Source organism: Drosophila serrata, unplaced genomic scaffold (genome assembly GCF_035046125.1).
Source record: "Drosophila serrata isolate PLE 108 unplaced genomic scaffold, ASM3504612v1 contig_245, whole genome shotgun sequence".
NCBI classification, from domain to species: domain Eukaryota; kingdom Metazoa; phylum Arthropoda; class Insecta; order Diptera; family Drosophilidae; genus Drosophila; species Drosophila serrata.
In genome coordinates, this window is record NW_028257143.1 from 2,125,952 (window position 1) to 2,139,354 (window position 13,403).

General features: G+C 42.9%; 6 protein-coding genes across 6 annotated transcripts; 3 read left to right on the forward strand and 3 right to left on the reverse strand.

Annotated features, from left to right (window-relative positions):
- Positions 1–67: 67 nt before the first annotated feature.
- Positions 68–895, reverse strand: Vps29 (vacuolar protein sorting 29). Its single transcript, XM_020954867.2, has one exon. The coding sequence runs from the start codon at positions 783–785 to the stop codon at positions 237–239; it is 549 nt and encodes a 182-aa protein (XP_020810526.1). The 5' UTR covers positions 786–895; the 3' UTR covers positions 68–236.
- An 892-nt stretch (positions 896–1,787) lies between these two features.
- Ccdc114 (Coiled-coil domain containing protein 114) lies at positions 1,788–3,705 on the forward strand. Its single transcript, XM_020954946.2, has 5 exons — positions 1,788–2,129; positions 2,189–2,484; positions 2,555–3,063; positions 3,124–3,298; positions 3,367–3,705. The coding sequence occupies exons 1-5, from the start codon at positions 1,905–1,907 to the stop codon at positions 3,581–3,583; spliced, it is 1,422 nt and encodes a 473-aa protein (XP_020810605.1). The 5' UTR covers positions 1,788–1,904; the 3' UTR covers positions 3,584–3,705.
- A 56-nt stretch (positions 3,706–3,761) lies between these two features.
- Positions 3,762–5,065, forward strand: Tfb4 (transcription factor B4). Its single transcript, XM_020954608.2, has 5 exons — positions 3,762–3,889; positions 3,948–4,128; positions 4,185–4,380; positions 4,445–4,863; positions 4,928–5,065. Exons 1-5 carry the CDS (start codon positions 3,847–3,849, stop codon positions 4,998–5,000), a joined length of 912 nt encoding a protein of 303 aa, XP_020810267.1. The 5' UTR covers positions 3,762–3,846; the 3' UTR covers positions 5,001–5,065.
- A 76-nt stretch (positions 5,066–5,141) lies between these two features.
- l(2)10685 (5-methylcytosine rRNA methyltransferase l(2)10685) lies at positions 5,142–6,819 on the reverse strand. Its single transcript, XM_020954607.2, has one exon. The coding sequence runs from the start codon at positions 6,689–6,691 to the stop codon at positions 5,180–5,182; it is 1,512 nt and encodes a 503-aa protein (XP_020810266.2). The 5' UTR covers positions 6,692–6,819; the 3' UTR covers positions 5,142–5,179.
- Positions 6,820–7,288: 469 nt separating this feature from the next.
- LOC110185933 (uncharacterized) lies at positions 7,289–8,114 on the forward strand. The gene is made up of 3 exons (XM_086832186.1): positions 7,289–7,348; positions 7,404–7,721; positions 7,784–8,114. The coding sequence occupies exons 1-3, from the start codon at positions 7,292–7,294 to the stop codon at positions 7,943–7,945; spliced, it is 537 nt and encodes a 178-aa protein (XP_086688312.1). The 5' UTR covers positions 7,289–7,291; the 3' UTR covers positions 7,946–8,114.
- A 261-nt stretch (positions 8,115–8,375) lies between these two features.
- On the reverse strand, positions 8,376–12,976 carry MFS3 (major facilitator superfamily transporter 3). The gene is made up of 4 exons (XM_020954814.2): positions 12,743–12,976; positions 9,234–10,256; positions 8,885–9,171; positions 8,376–8,822 (listed from the first exon to the last, which is right to left on the reverse strand). Exons 1-4 carry the CDS (start codon positions 12,780–12,782, stop codon positions 8,640–8,642), a joined length of 1,533 nt encoding a protein of 510 aa, XP_020810473.1. The 5' UTR covers positions 12,783–12,976; the 3' UTR covers positions 8,376–8,639.
- Positions 12,977–13,403: the final 427 nt, after the last annotated feature.

Below are 13,403 nucleotides of genomic sequence, written 5' to 3' on the forward strand. Positions count from 1 at the left end.
CAAGATTTAAATTCGCAACCCGAGACTATTCTAAGCAGTTTGAAGTTCTTCCCAGTTTGGTGGAAAATTTTCGATAATTTTTTTTTATTTAAAATAAGACGTCAGCGCATTTTTTATCAGATAAAAAACATGAGAACTCGATTTATTGCTACATACATTTACAATTTCTTTAATAAAGCCAAGCTCAGAATGAGAGGGTCGGGGTTAGGAATGGCTGTTGGCTAATACTGGCGACCCTAGATCTTCTTGTACTCGATTCGTTCCACCTTCACCTCGTCGCCGATCAACTGGTACACGTACGTGACCACCGTGGTGCTCTGGATGTCCATTAGGACAAAAGAGGGAACCACATTGCTATCCAGCGGATTGAAGGCTCCGGTGGCCGAGCCTGGATTGATGTAGAACTTATTGCCATGCTCGTATGCCTCAAACTTGTACGTGTGCCCCGTGATCAGGATGTCAACGTCCAGCTGCCGCTGGATTAGAGCCAGTGCCTCTGGGTCGCCTCGCGGCACCACTTGGTGTCCGTGGCACAGACCGATGCGGAATTGACCCACGGTGACCACCTTCTGCTCCGGGTAGCTCAGATTCTCGTCAAAGTCTCCGCGCACAATGTGCACGTCATTGGCCAGCGACTTGAGGTAATCGTAGGACTCCTTGGTGCAGATGTTGCCGGTGGCCAGGATGTGGTGGATGCGGCCCGGCACCAGCAGCTTCTTGAACTTGGCCGGTAGGCTGCTGCAGCGGTGCGGGATGTGCAGGTCGCCGAGTACCAGAACAAGCATGATGGGGTCCTTTGTAGCCGTTTGTTTTGTTCTCCAAAATAAAAAAATTGTGAAACGCCCAGCAATCAGCCGATAGGTTTCGTGAGTCTATCGAAAGAGATGACACTTCTTGGATCGAAAGAAACAAGAAGCGCGGCGGGCATTTTAAATTTTAAAATTTTAAACCAATTTTAAGAATTTTCATAATTAAGCTCGTCCCTACCCGGATAAATGACTAATTGACACATCAAAATCAGCTTGATACTAAACTTTTCGATAATAATGGTTATTTGAAGACGGTCGAATAAGAAACTAAAGAGTCTATGAGGTGGATACAGAGCTTAGTTATAGATTGGTAAATGAAATGCTTAACAGTTAAATTGAATTAAATATAATTGGGAAGAATGTAGAAGAATGTAGAATATCAGCCGAGTCGATCTAGACATGCCCGTATGTCCGTTGTATATTTACAAATAATTAATGGAAAGTACTGCCTCCAGCTTTATGTAGTCTGCATAGACTCTTCATTTATACTATACATTTTTTGAGCACGCGGTATATTTTTACCGAAGCCACAAATCAGTTTGTTACTGTTTCTTAAAAATTACAGTTTGTCCAGGTATATATCCTTCACTTGGAATCCTCGACTGCAGGGATCCTCCACTTTTCCTTCTATCATCTGTACGCAGTCTCTCCGGAATAAGGCAATTTTTTAAATAGAAATATAGGTATAAAAAATTACGTATGAAACATTAGGAATATACAAAAAAATTAAATAACAACACCAAATTTTAAATGATCGAATCTTAGGGTATTAGTTCCTAGGAACTTTAAGAACTTTGATTAAGATTCAATAATAATTTAATTTCTGATATTCATTGAATTAATAAACAATTTGTCTCAATAAATAACATTTTTTATATTTATAAATGAATATTATGTTAGTATTCCTGGTTATGGCGTAAAACATAAAATGAAAGTCCTATGTTATAGAGGATAACAACGGTTCAATCAGCATTAACCACAATATTTCCGTTACCAAGCAACCATCTCGCAGCAACGCTGTTTACTTTTTAAATCAATAATAAGAAAATCATAGTTCTTATTAGACGGAGACATTTAGTTAACTTACCCAAAGACATGGCCGACCAAAACGAGCTGGACCAACTAGCCACTGCCGAACTGCTGAGGCTTCAGCGTCAGCATCGGGGTCTCCAGTTAGATCTGCGTGGTCTGCTCGAAGAAAAGGCCAAGCGGCTCAAGAAGCAGAACCACATGATCAACGTTTTGCAAGTGGAGCACCAGAAGCTTAAAGAGGAGATTAAGACACTGGAGGGCGGTACTCACGCTCGCAAGAACACTAATGTAGGTTCGAGGTGTCCTCAGATTACCTATATTCTGTATCGAGACTTTCTTTCTTGCAGAAAGAGAGACACCTGGGTAATCTGCAGGGCCAGCAGGCTGACCTCCAAAGAGTGCTCCAAAACGAACGAACAAATCTGTGGGAGCTGGAGGGGCACATTCGGAAAATGGAGAAGGAGATCGACGCCCTGCGGCGAAACGAGGTGCCCGACAACTGTTACAAGGACACGATCTGCAAAGTCCAAAAGAGTGTCGTCAAGCTGGAGAACCGCCTGGATGTGGTGAATAAGAAGTGCAGCGATGTGCTAACGGAAAATAGCAAGATGCGGGATGCCATCAACCACATGCTGCAGGATCGGTAAGAAAGTCTCATTGAAATCGAATTGAAAAGAATTAGTTTCTCTCTTCAATCACTGCACTAATTTCAGGGCGAACTTCAACGACATGTGGCAGTCGATGGTTACACAGTTTAACGAGGGTAAGAAATTCATCATGGACCTGATCGATCAGTCGACCTTGGCTTTCGATCAGCGTGAGGAGCTTTGCAACAAGTTGTCAGTGCTAAAAGACCGCAACGAGAACGACAAGGTGATGCACATCCAGGAGATGCGCGAGATGCAGCGCCGCCTGGAACACGACGCCAAACTTCAAAAATTCTTTGATATCAAGGGTCAAAAGCGTCTAAATCCAGAGCTGGAGCAGCGCGAACTGGACAAGAAGCAAAACCAGAAGGAAAACTACGAGCGACAGCTATTGGAGTACAAGGATATAATCGAGAAGATCAAGTTGCTATACGGCGAAGAGGATGCTGAACGACTGGTGGCACAGTTCAAGCGGCAGGAGGATGAGAACTTTGCTCTCTTCAACTATGTCAACGAGCTGAGCCATGAGGTGGAGGTATTAAACGACTCCACGCAGGAGTTGACAGATGAAATAGGTATGTTAAACTGAAGGTCATTTAAATAACCCTGTATACATTTATCATTTTCACCCACAGAACGGCAGAAATCCGAGCAGGCCGAAAAGGAATTGAAGCTCAAGACCGAGGCTTTGGATTATCTGAATGCCGAACGGGAGCGGATCGAACAACTGGCCGAGGAGACCAGGGAGAGGAAGCGCACCTTAAGCATTCGCTTAGAACAGCTACTAAAGGGAATCGAGGATATTTTCAGGTGACATCTCTTAAGGAATTTTCTCAATTTTTTTTAGATAACTTAGTGGGTTTTCTCATCCTTTACAGGCAACTCGCTTGCGACGATGCTCCAATACTAAATGTCCTGAGTACCAAGACCTTTTTGACAGTCCACAATGTGAAGCTTTTCATTGGCGTTATAGAGCGACGGGTTAATCTGATCATAAGTGCCATTAATATAGAGGACAATTCGAACAAGATACTGGCCAGAAAGGATCGGGTTCCCAAGTTCAATATACGGGAGTCAGCCAAAACAAAAGGTTAAGGATTTGGACGAACAAACATGCAGAAATTAAAATTTTAACGAATATCTATGTAATCCAATATTTAACTTAACAAGGATATGCCCTTTTCTATATAAAAATAAAATATAATACATTAAATGTACAACATTTATTACATAAGTTTGAATATTTTTTTTTAATTTCCCTCCATCTTGCCGTGTGATATATAGAGCAAACGATGTGTTTTAAATATTGCACACATTAGAAAATTATCGATAATCGCACATCTCTATCGATACAATTAATGCCGGTGAAAATGGACGCGGAACAGACGACCAGCAAAGAAGGTGCGTTTTTTAAGGACAATAATTAAGGAAACCAACTGATTTTAGTCTGTAATTATAGCCGAGGCGAGCATCGATCTGCTGGTTATCGTGTTGGACACTAATCCGTCGCAGCACATCGTTCGCCAGAACCCACAAAACCTCACCCAAATCCTGGAGGCGGTGATTGCCTTTGGGAATGCGCACCTCATGCAAAAAGCCCAAAACAAATTGGCTGTATTATCCTGCTCCCATCATGCCACGTGAGTAGAGTCCACAAGGTGCGTTGGCCCTTACTGACTGGCGTATTCCATGGCAGGAACTTCCTATACCCGCAACCGAGGCGTCCAGTGGAATTGCGCCAGGTCGATGGGCAATATGAGGCCTTCAGTCTGGTGGAAAAGACGGTGAAACAGCAGCTGGGTAGCATTCTAATGAATGCTCCACGTCTGAGTGCTCCCTGCGAGAGCCTTCTCGCTGGGAGCATGTCAATGGCGCTGTGCTACATTTCCAGAGTAACTTAATAACAATCAAATTTAAGTCCTATAAATTAATGCATGTCAATTTTCCGCCCTACAGCTGCAACGCAACGTTCCACCTGGCGTAAAGATGCACTCCCGCATCCTGGTTTTGACAGGCAGCAACGAGTGCGCGTCCCAGTACATGACCTACATGAATGTCTTCTTTACCGCCCAGAAGCTAGATATTGTGATCGATACCTGCGCCTTGGACAAGACGCTCAGTTTGCTCCAGCAGGGCTGTGATATTACCTCCGGTCAGTTCCTCAAGGTCACTCAGTTGGACGGCCTGCTGCAGTATCTATTGTGGGTCTTCCTGCCCGCTCCGCAGATGCGAAACAAGCTGGTCTTGCCGCCGCCGCCAAAGGTTGACTACCGCGCCTCCTGCTTCTGTCATCGCGAACTCATCGACATTGGCTATGTCTGCTCCGTTTGCCTCTCTGTGTTCTGCAAATACAGTCCGATTTGCACCACATGCCAGTAAGTAGAGCTTATGGGTATACTTTACCTTTCCTTACACATACGACTATGTTTAATATTTCAGTACAATCTTCAAGAGTCCAGGTCCTTTGCCCGTTAAGGGTAAGAAAAAAAAGAAGACCGAGAAACAAATGTAATTCGAGCAGTACCTCTTTAACTGTCGATTGAACAGTTTATTAAAATAATATTTTAAATTACTTCACTTGAAGGGTGTTATCTTTGAATATTAGGCTCCCATCTCGACGTTCTGTGGCCGACCCTGATTTAAAGAGGTAAACTGCAACACATTCTGTCTTTATTTTTACAATCTATTAAATCACCCATTTCTGGTTATCTTACTAAAATACATTGGCCCGAAGTTGGCCGGCAGAAACGGAACCACCATCTGTCCATACTTGAGTCCTTTAGGGTGCTCAAACTTGAAGATGTCACTAAAAAGCATTGTTTGCCGACTTAAATCCTTAATGGTGGCCGTAATGCCGTACTCTGTGAAGACCTTCTGCAGGGCCATGTGCACCACTCCATCATTCTGAATGGGCGACAGCGAGCAGGTGGAGTAGACTAAGCTGCCACCTGGTCGCAGCAGGCGCAGACAGTTGGCCAGGATACCCGCCTGAAGTTCAGGGATGCGTAGCCTCTCCTTGATGCGCGTCGGCTTGAATATGTTGTTATCCTGGGTATTCAGCACGTGTCGGTCGGTGGTACAGGGCACATCTACCAGGATCTTGTCGAACTGCTCGTAATGGTCGAGGTTACGAGCATCGCTCTGGCTAAAAATCAGCCTCTTGCCTGCCCACCGGTCCTTGTAGTCGAACAGATACTCCTGAAGCACCTTTCGTAGCTTATTTAGGCGGGACTCTTGGACGTCATTGCACACCAACTGGTCCAGGTGCAACGTCTGGAGCATGAGCAGTGATTTGCCTCCGGGCGAGGCACAGGCGTCAAGAACTCGCTCTCCAGGTTTCACCTGCAGGAAAAGAGGTGGCAAGGTGGAGGCGCCGTCCATCAAAAAGTGCGAGAGGACTCCTGTGAGACATTTTTTGGGGCCCTTGAAGTCCGAGCAGTTGCCCATCTCGTATGTGTACAGGGATAGGTGCTCGGGGAACTGAAACGACGTCTCTGTTTCAATGGTGAGCGGGAAATCAGCGCTAGTTTTGTAATATTTATAGTGCTCCGACTCGGCCACCCAATCCTCCATGCCCTTAATGCTGTGGGCGGGTATGTACTCATACAAACCCCCGGTGCCGAACTGGGGATCAACCAAGCGATGTTCGTCCAACCTGAAGTCTTCCTCAAGAGCTCTGGTCAAGCTCTGCTCGTACGGCTCGTTGACTTCCTCCTGCTGCTCGTCCTGGTTATTGTCGTACTTCAGTTGCTGTGGCATTGACGGGGCTACTCCATCCTCTACTGAACTCGGATAAATGTTGGCCACCTCGCGTTCCTGCTGCTTACGTAGCAGGGTATCCAGCTTGCTCTCAATTTCATGACGAGACTTTCCCTGTTCGGGCACAGTGTCAGTGCTCTCTAGCTGGCGATCCTGGGCCAGATTTATCAGGGACTTCATGTTTATCGCTCCATCCATTTCCAGCATGCTGCAGGTCTGCTCCGTGTCCCCGAAGTTGTTCACCATGGCGATGTACTTATGCCTCGTGAGCAGGGCCGCCCGCATGTTCTTCCACCGGCTGCCGTAGACGCTACCGTAGAAGTCATCGAAGTTCTCCAGCGCCCGGTCGCAGTTATTCTTCTTGTTCTGCAGGACATTCCATCGCTTTTTGGCCCCGCTCTTCCATCTCCGCTGCAGCAAGCAAATGTTTCTTATTTTCAACATTTTACACAACCAGCCGGCAACTGATTAAATATAATTGGGGTATTCCATACGTCTAAATTTCGATCAGCTGTTATTCAGCTGTTTCGTGAAAATTGTACTGTGTCGTCAGAGTTGTCACTCTTCTTTGACGTCCTGGCAACTCTTCCGTTAGATACGATTTAAACCAATATTGGAATATTGTAAATATCTTAGACTCTGTATGACCTTAAAAATAATCACTGTGCCAGAAATACAGAGTTTTTTTTATAGATATTTTAACGGAATTTAAATAATAGCTAAAAAGGTTATTTTAAGTATTTACTTTTCGAGAAAAAAGAGCTGAAAATAGGAGTAGAAATTACTAAATAAATAAACACAATAAACTTATAAAATGCCACCAGGAAATCGATGTTAAATATTTTGTTAACGTTCGATTGAGCAAAACAAAGTATTTATTTTAAAACAAATCGATCTCCCCATCTATGTTACAGTCTATTAGGCAGAAAATTAGTGCAAACATAATTACAATTTCGTTAGGTGCTTTATTACTTGTGAGCTAAAATATGCAGCATTTTGGTTTTCGATTTCTGTCTATCGTGCTGGACGTATTGAGCTTATAATATGCCTTTACATTTATTTTATTTCGCTTTACTGAGTGTGATGTTGTACCAAGCTAGTGCAAGTTTTAAAATATTTGTATAAAACTTATAAAATAACTTGGCTTGTTTTCCAGTTTGCAGTCGTCTTCAAGTTTACCAACTTAGTCTGCGAGAGCTATAATAAATCGTGGTTTGAATTTCACGAGTGTCGCCTGAAGGCAGTGTGGCGCGACAGGGTTCTAATGAATTTAAACGGAACTATCCTCCATCCTGCTTATAACATACAAGCCAAGGGCCAATTATTCAAGAGGGAAAGTGGCTACAAGCCATGGCTCTATAAAGCTGAAATTGATTGCTGTCGCTTTCTGCGAAAGGCCTATTACATGCCTGCTAAAATAATTTATACTCTCTTTCAGGAATTTACTAATATCAACCATACGTGCCCGTACGTGGTAGGTTATTCATATTTCATTAAAAAAAAAAAATACTAATTATGAACTCATCTTATATTCAGGGACCACAGTATCTCAGCAAATTTTATCTCAAGCCAGAATTATTGCTTCTCCCTTTTCCAACTGGCGACTATATGTTATCATTGAGATGGTTCTTTGATCACAAACTACAATTCGATACCAATATTAGTTTTGTGTTTGTTGAGAATATGAAAAGAACTTAAAATTGCAGAGGATAGAAACACAATACACAAAGGATTAAGCTTGCTAAAATTATTGATTGTTTATATTTGTAAAATGTCATAGGAAAGATTCACAAAGACATTGTTGTACAAAGGTCAGTTTTAATTTCGTAGCGAATTCCTGAAATAAACCATCCAAAATCATTAAAAACATTGTGGGTATTTATCACCGATTATTACAGGCTATTTAAAAACAAATAAAATAATTAAAAGTTCACTCAAGCGAAAAGATATATAATCTCATTGGAAATTTTATTTTAAATTGCCATTTATGCTTTTTTTCTTTATTAAAAACATCGGACCAAATCCTATGATACATTGTTTTCTGTCCATATGTATCTAAAATTATAAATTATATAGTTTGCAAATCAAAAATTCTTTGACAGGAAAAAAGTTTAAAAATGCGCAATCATTCCACTAAGACATCGCTTTATTTGTAGACAACTTTTGAAATCAAGAGTGTTAAGTACATTAGGCGGGCTGAAGTGATTATCCGTAGAGATATACGGTTACTTAGGGTTACAGCAAACTAAAAACTATCATTTGTAATTGGTATTTACAGTCCAGTGTCGACCATTCCATTTTGTGCGAGCCCAGAGTTTGTCCAAGAGACATCTGAGTAAGCTGCAGTTCATCGAGTAATTGAGACAGTGTAATCGAAGCGAGATTGTTGCTCTTAGGGCTTGGCGGGTATGTCCTTCAGTGGGGTCTTCTCATCCTTGGCCTCGGGATCCTTGGGGGAACCCGATTTGTTCCACGATTGCTCACTGCCAGATCCAAAGATGACGAAAACCAGGAACTCCAGTGCAAACAAAACAATGGTAACGCCGAAGATGATGCGCCAGGCTCCGATGTTTTGCTGCGAGGTATTGGAAATTAGAACACGAATTTTGGAATAATTAAAGCTTCTCTTCAACTTACGTTTCCCTTGGTAACAAATCCCACAAAGAGAGGCACCACGATTCCTGGCAACGTAGCCGCCGTGTTGGTCAGTGCCACCAGAGTGCCGGCAAAGTTGGGGGCAATATCGATGTGATTGGACAGGAAACCAGAGAACATAGCGCCCATAGCCACGATTCCGACGGACATAACTGTCACAGCCTCATAGTGACGGCAGCCTATGTAGCAGAGAACCAGCAGACAGACTCCCGGGATCAAAGTACATATCGAGGTCGCGGTCTTGCGGGCAAAGGTGGTGCTGATTTTGCCTGAAAGACGAGATTAAATTTATAGATAAGTCCTTGAACATCTCCAAAAAAATTTCACCTACCCTTAGCCTGCAGCGTGTCCAAGAGCTTGCCGAGGACAATACTGAAGATGATCATGGGGAAGTAGGGGAGAGCACTGAGCGCCGCATTGCTGGCCACATTGAACTTGAGCACCTGCTTCATGTAGAAGGGAATCTCGATGAGGAACATGTACCAGCCGAAGTTGCTACAGGTATGCGCGATCAGGATGGCCCAGAAGGGTACCGATTTGAAGACCTTGGCCCATGGCACCGGTGGATGATGCTCCACCTTGGACTCCGTGCCCAGCGAGCTGGTGATCATGTGACGCTCCTCGGGGCTGATAAAGCGCTGCTTGTTGGGATTGTCCTGCACCAAGATGATCCAGAGCAGCATCCAGATGCAGCTGAGACCACCCATCACATAAAATACCGACTCCCAGCCCCACTGGGAAGACAAGACGCCGGCCAGGAGGATTGAAAGAGCAGTGCCCGCCGATGTGCCCACATAAATAATGGTGGACATGACCATCCGCTCAGTAGGCGGTGCCCAGGAGGCGATCATCACATGCATGGCCGGGAAGGAAGCTCCACCTCCAACGCCCTCAAGCACTCGCATCAGGATCAGGCCACCGAAGTGCAGGTTGGTGAAAACGGGAGTCAGCAGGGTGCACACCACATTGATGGCCACCGAGAAGAGCATCACCCACTTGGCGGAGAAGTTCTCGGCCACGTGGGCCAGCGGAATCTGGGAGACCAAATAGCCCCAGAAGTAGCAACTCAGCAGGGTGCCCTGCAGGGGTTCGCTCCAGTCAAAGGGCCCGTCATCGCCCTTTCCCGTTGCATTACTGGCTCCTCCTGGCGGGTGGCACTCCTCCACCAGCGTTACTTGGCTGGCATTCGAGAGCGTCACGGTGGCGGCGCCATGTCCTGCGTCGTGGTGACCCTTTATGGCCGTGTGGTTAAGCATGGCCACCATGGCCACGCTCAGATTTACCTTCAGGCCATAGACAATGGCCATGCCAATGGATCCCAGGAGGGCCAAGACATAGCGGGCGGGCACAAGTTCTACAAAGAAGAAAGGATTTTCAATTAAAAATTAAATAAATATGAAGAGTTTGATGTTTCGTTTTCATTTAATATTTTAAATTAAATAAGTAAACTATTTCATAACTCCTTGTATAAGTTATTTTAATTTAATAATATCGTCAGAATATTGCATAAGAATTTATACATATAAGTTTCGACTTGGTGTGAAGACAACACAAATTGATTAATATCAGCGATATTGATAGACTAATTCAATTGTTGAGCGACGAGTTCCAATTAGCATTGATATTGGGGAATGCTAATTAAAACCATTTAAGCAAACTCGGGCATTAGTTCTTCTGCTTCACGAATGCTTCTAGCATTCCAAGCATTTCGCCAGCGGGAAATGTGTCAGGAGAATGGATATAGACATGACACCATTCCCCGGTATTTTAGGACTCAATCACCTGCTGACCAGTGGCCAGTTCAGGTCTCATTGGGCCCAGACACGAGTTCTGCGTAAAGGTAGGACTGATTACGCCCAGTTGGGTAGGGTCAGTAAGTAGATGGGACCACCGCACGCGCATCGATTCCAATTCCCGATTCCCGACCACTCGTAATCCGCGTCGATGTCTGGCAATTATGAGCACACGTTGCGATAACGCCCGCAGCGATACAAATTTATTGTCTTTATTTTCAATTTCACTTTCATGGCTGTCAGAAATTAGCCTTTCGCGCTGGCAACACGAATATTTATATTTGCTAATTGTTCTATCAATACTGGTCTGGACTATTTTGTTAATGTCTTCAAATACTCTTCACCTGGGCGAGGACTGTGCCAATATGAGGAAGTCTGGTCGCAACACAATGTTATTGCTTCTATAAAATGGCCACAAAGGGTGAAATATTTAAAACAATATGTAGGTTTTAAATCATTCAAAAGTAGTACTTTATAGGGTTTTAATGTATTCAATTGGTTTTATAGAAATTTCTGTTATTTTATTAGAATAATTTGTATTATATTTAAAATAAGAAGAGAGTTGTGATAGGTAGATTAAGGTTTTTTTTATCTTGGTAAAGATCATTCAAATAGTATCTTCCCTTAATTGAGTATATTTTTGTCTTTCTTTTGTTAGTTGTTAGAGTAAGGATTTTTTTCTTGCTCAAGTTCTTTCACAGAGTATTTTTCTTTCATTGATTAATTCTTGGTCTTCCTATAATCTTTATTTGCTCTTGGGTTAAATTGTGGAAACTACCATTAGCTTGCATCGCAGAACCAGTTAGTATTCATAAATTCCCCTCTTGTTTGCTTGTTTGATTAGGTGGGGCCCATTTTGGTAGTGGTAAAGCTCAAGTACTTAGGGTAATCTTTCAAGTGCTTCTACCATAAGACCGACTGATCCTGGATAATTTCTAAATTAAACAAGCTCTTTTGCTGGCATGTGTTTGTACAGAGTTCTAGTTAATATTCCTAATTGCTGAAGAGTTTTGTATCGGTTAAGGAAATGTATTCAATCTTCATTTAACTAATTAATAAATTAAGATTCGCTCTAGCTAATTTGATAAGAATTTTAGCAACCTTTTATATCTTATTGTAAAATAATTTCTAATTAATTGAATTTATGACAAAATAAACATTTTAAAAATCTGAAAAGTTTGTAATTTTTCCAACTGATTGAGGTAATATCATTATTAGCTATTTTAGAACTATAATAAATATGTAAACCTTGATTCGTTTTTAATTCTTTTATGGGTCTTATTTGGTAATAAAGATTTTTTAGGGCCAAAATTGATTAACAATTATTGGTGTAAATTTTTGTTATATTGCGAAACTGAAGAGTGAAAAAGAGAGTGAATTTTTAAGAATCTAACAGGCCGGCTTGTGTGCAAACATTATGGTCATATTTTCGCATAGTTTGATTAAAGTAAACACTATTATTTACCAATTCAAACGCTTGACAAACTTTCCTTTTGTTGGGATAGGCTGACAAAGAATTTAGCGCCGGTTTGTCTTGGGCTTTTGTTTTGGGAAGCACAAGCAAAGTGGCTATATAACTGCAAATATTGTTTATATCTTTGACTTCCATTTGACCTTGCACGGACACCGGTCCCCGGGATATATATACATATATATATGAAAACGCCAAAAACAAATCAAATATGCCAGCAATGGCGTGGGTCTGGCATCTATAAAAAGCCACAGCGACCTAAACCCAAAGGATATGGCGTACGCACACCAACACACTCACACACACAGACACAAGAACACGGAAGAGGATTTCTGGGACTCACGCACACGAACGACCTTTGGCTGTAGCTTTAAGGTCAAAGTCTCATCTTGGCCTTGCATTTCGCCGGTTTCGACAGGAACTTTCATCATTCCATATTGCCTCGCCCACTTGTTGCACACACTGCGTATGATGATGCATCCCACGGATGCAATCTCGAAATAGCTTTTTCGTGGCCAACAAATAAAGCCAACCCCCAAATAGCTCTCACTCAACTTCCTCTGATGGCCAACTTACTGCCCAATATGCTGCCTTTCGCGGGCACTTCGTCCGTCATCTTGCCGAGATTCTGATGCTCTTTGCTGCAGCTGGCGACCCGGAAAGCGTGAATTGTTTATGCCAACACGGATGGGAATAGATCTTTAGCGCGGCGATTGCGACAATACCGAAACCGATTTCCACACGTGCGTTGCCTTCGAAGGTTGCTCTCCAACTGAAGCGGCTCGCTGGAACGCTCTTTGCTTTTTGTGCGTCGCCCCAAAAAGCGTTTTCTATTCGCTTGGAGAACAGGCCGTGTCGCCGGCGGCCGACATGCCGCTGTGCGCGTGAGTATCTGTGTCTGGTTTTTGGGTGTGTTGGTGGTGGTGGGTCTCGGTCTCGTTTTTTTTTTTTTTTGGATCTTGTTCTGTTCTCGGAGCATATGGATTCGGGATTTCGAATGCCTGTCGTTTGGTGCGTAGTTAGATACCACGACATGGCTTCGTTTTGACTTCGTTTCAGCTTTGTTTTTTCCATTTCGTTCGGAAAGCGTTTGTCATCATTCCCGATATCTTGAACATTTTCAAATGCACCGAAAAAACAGTGTACGTTTAAGGGTTTGCTTTATTAAGGATAAATTATAAATCATCGTGTCGTGATTCGACTATTATAAGTAATATTAATTTAATCCATTTAATAT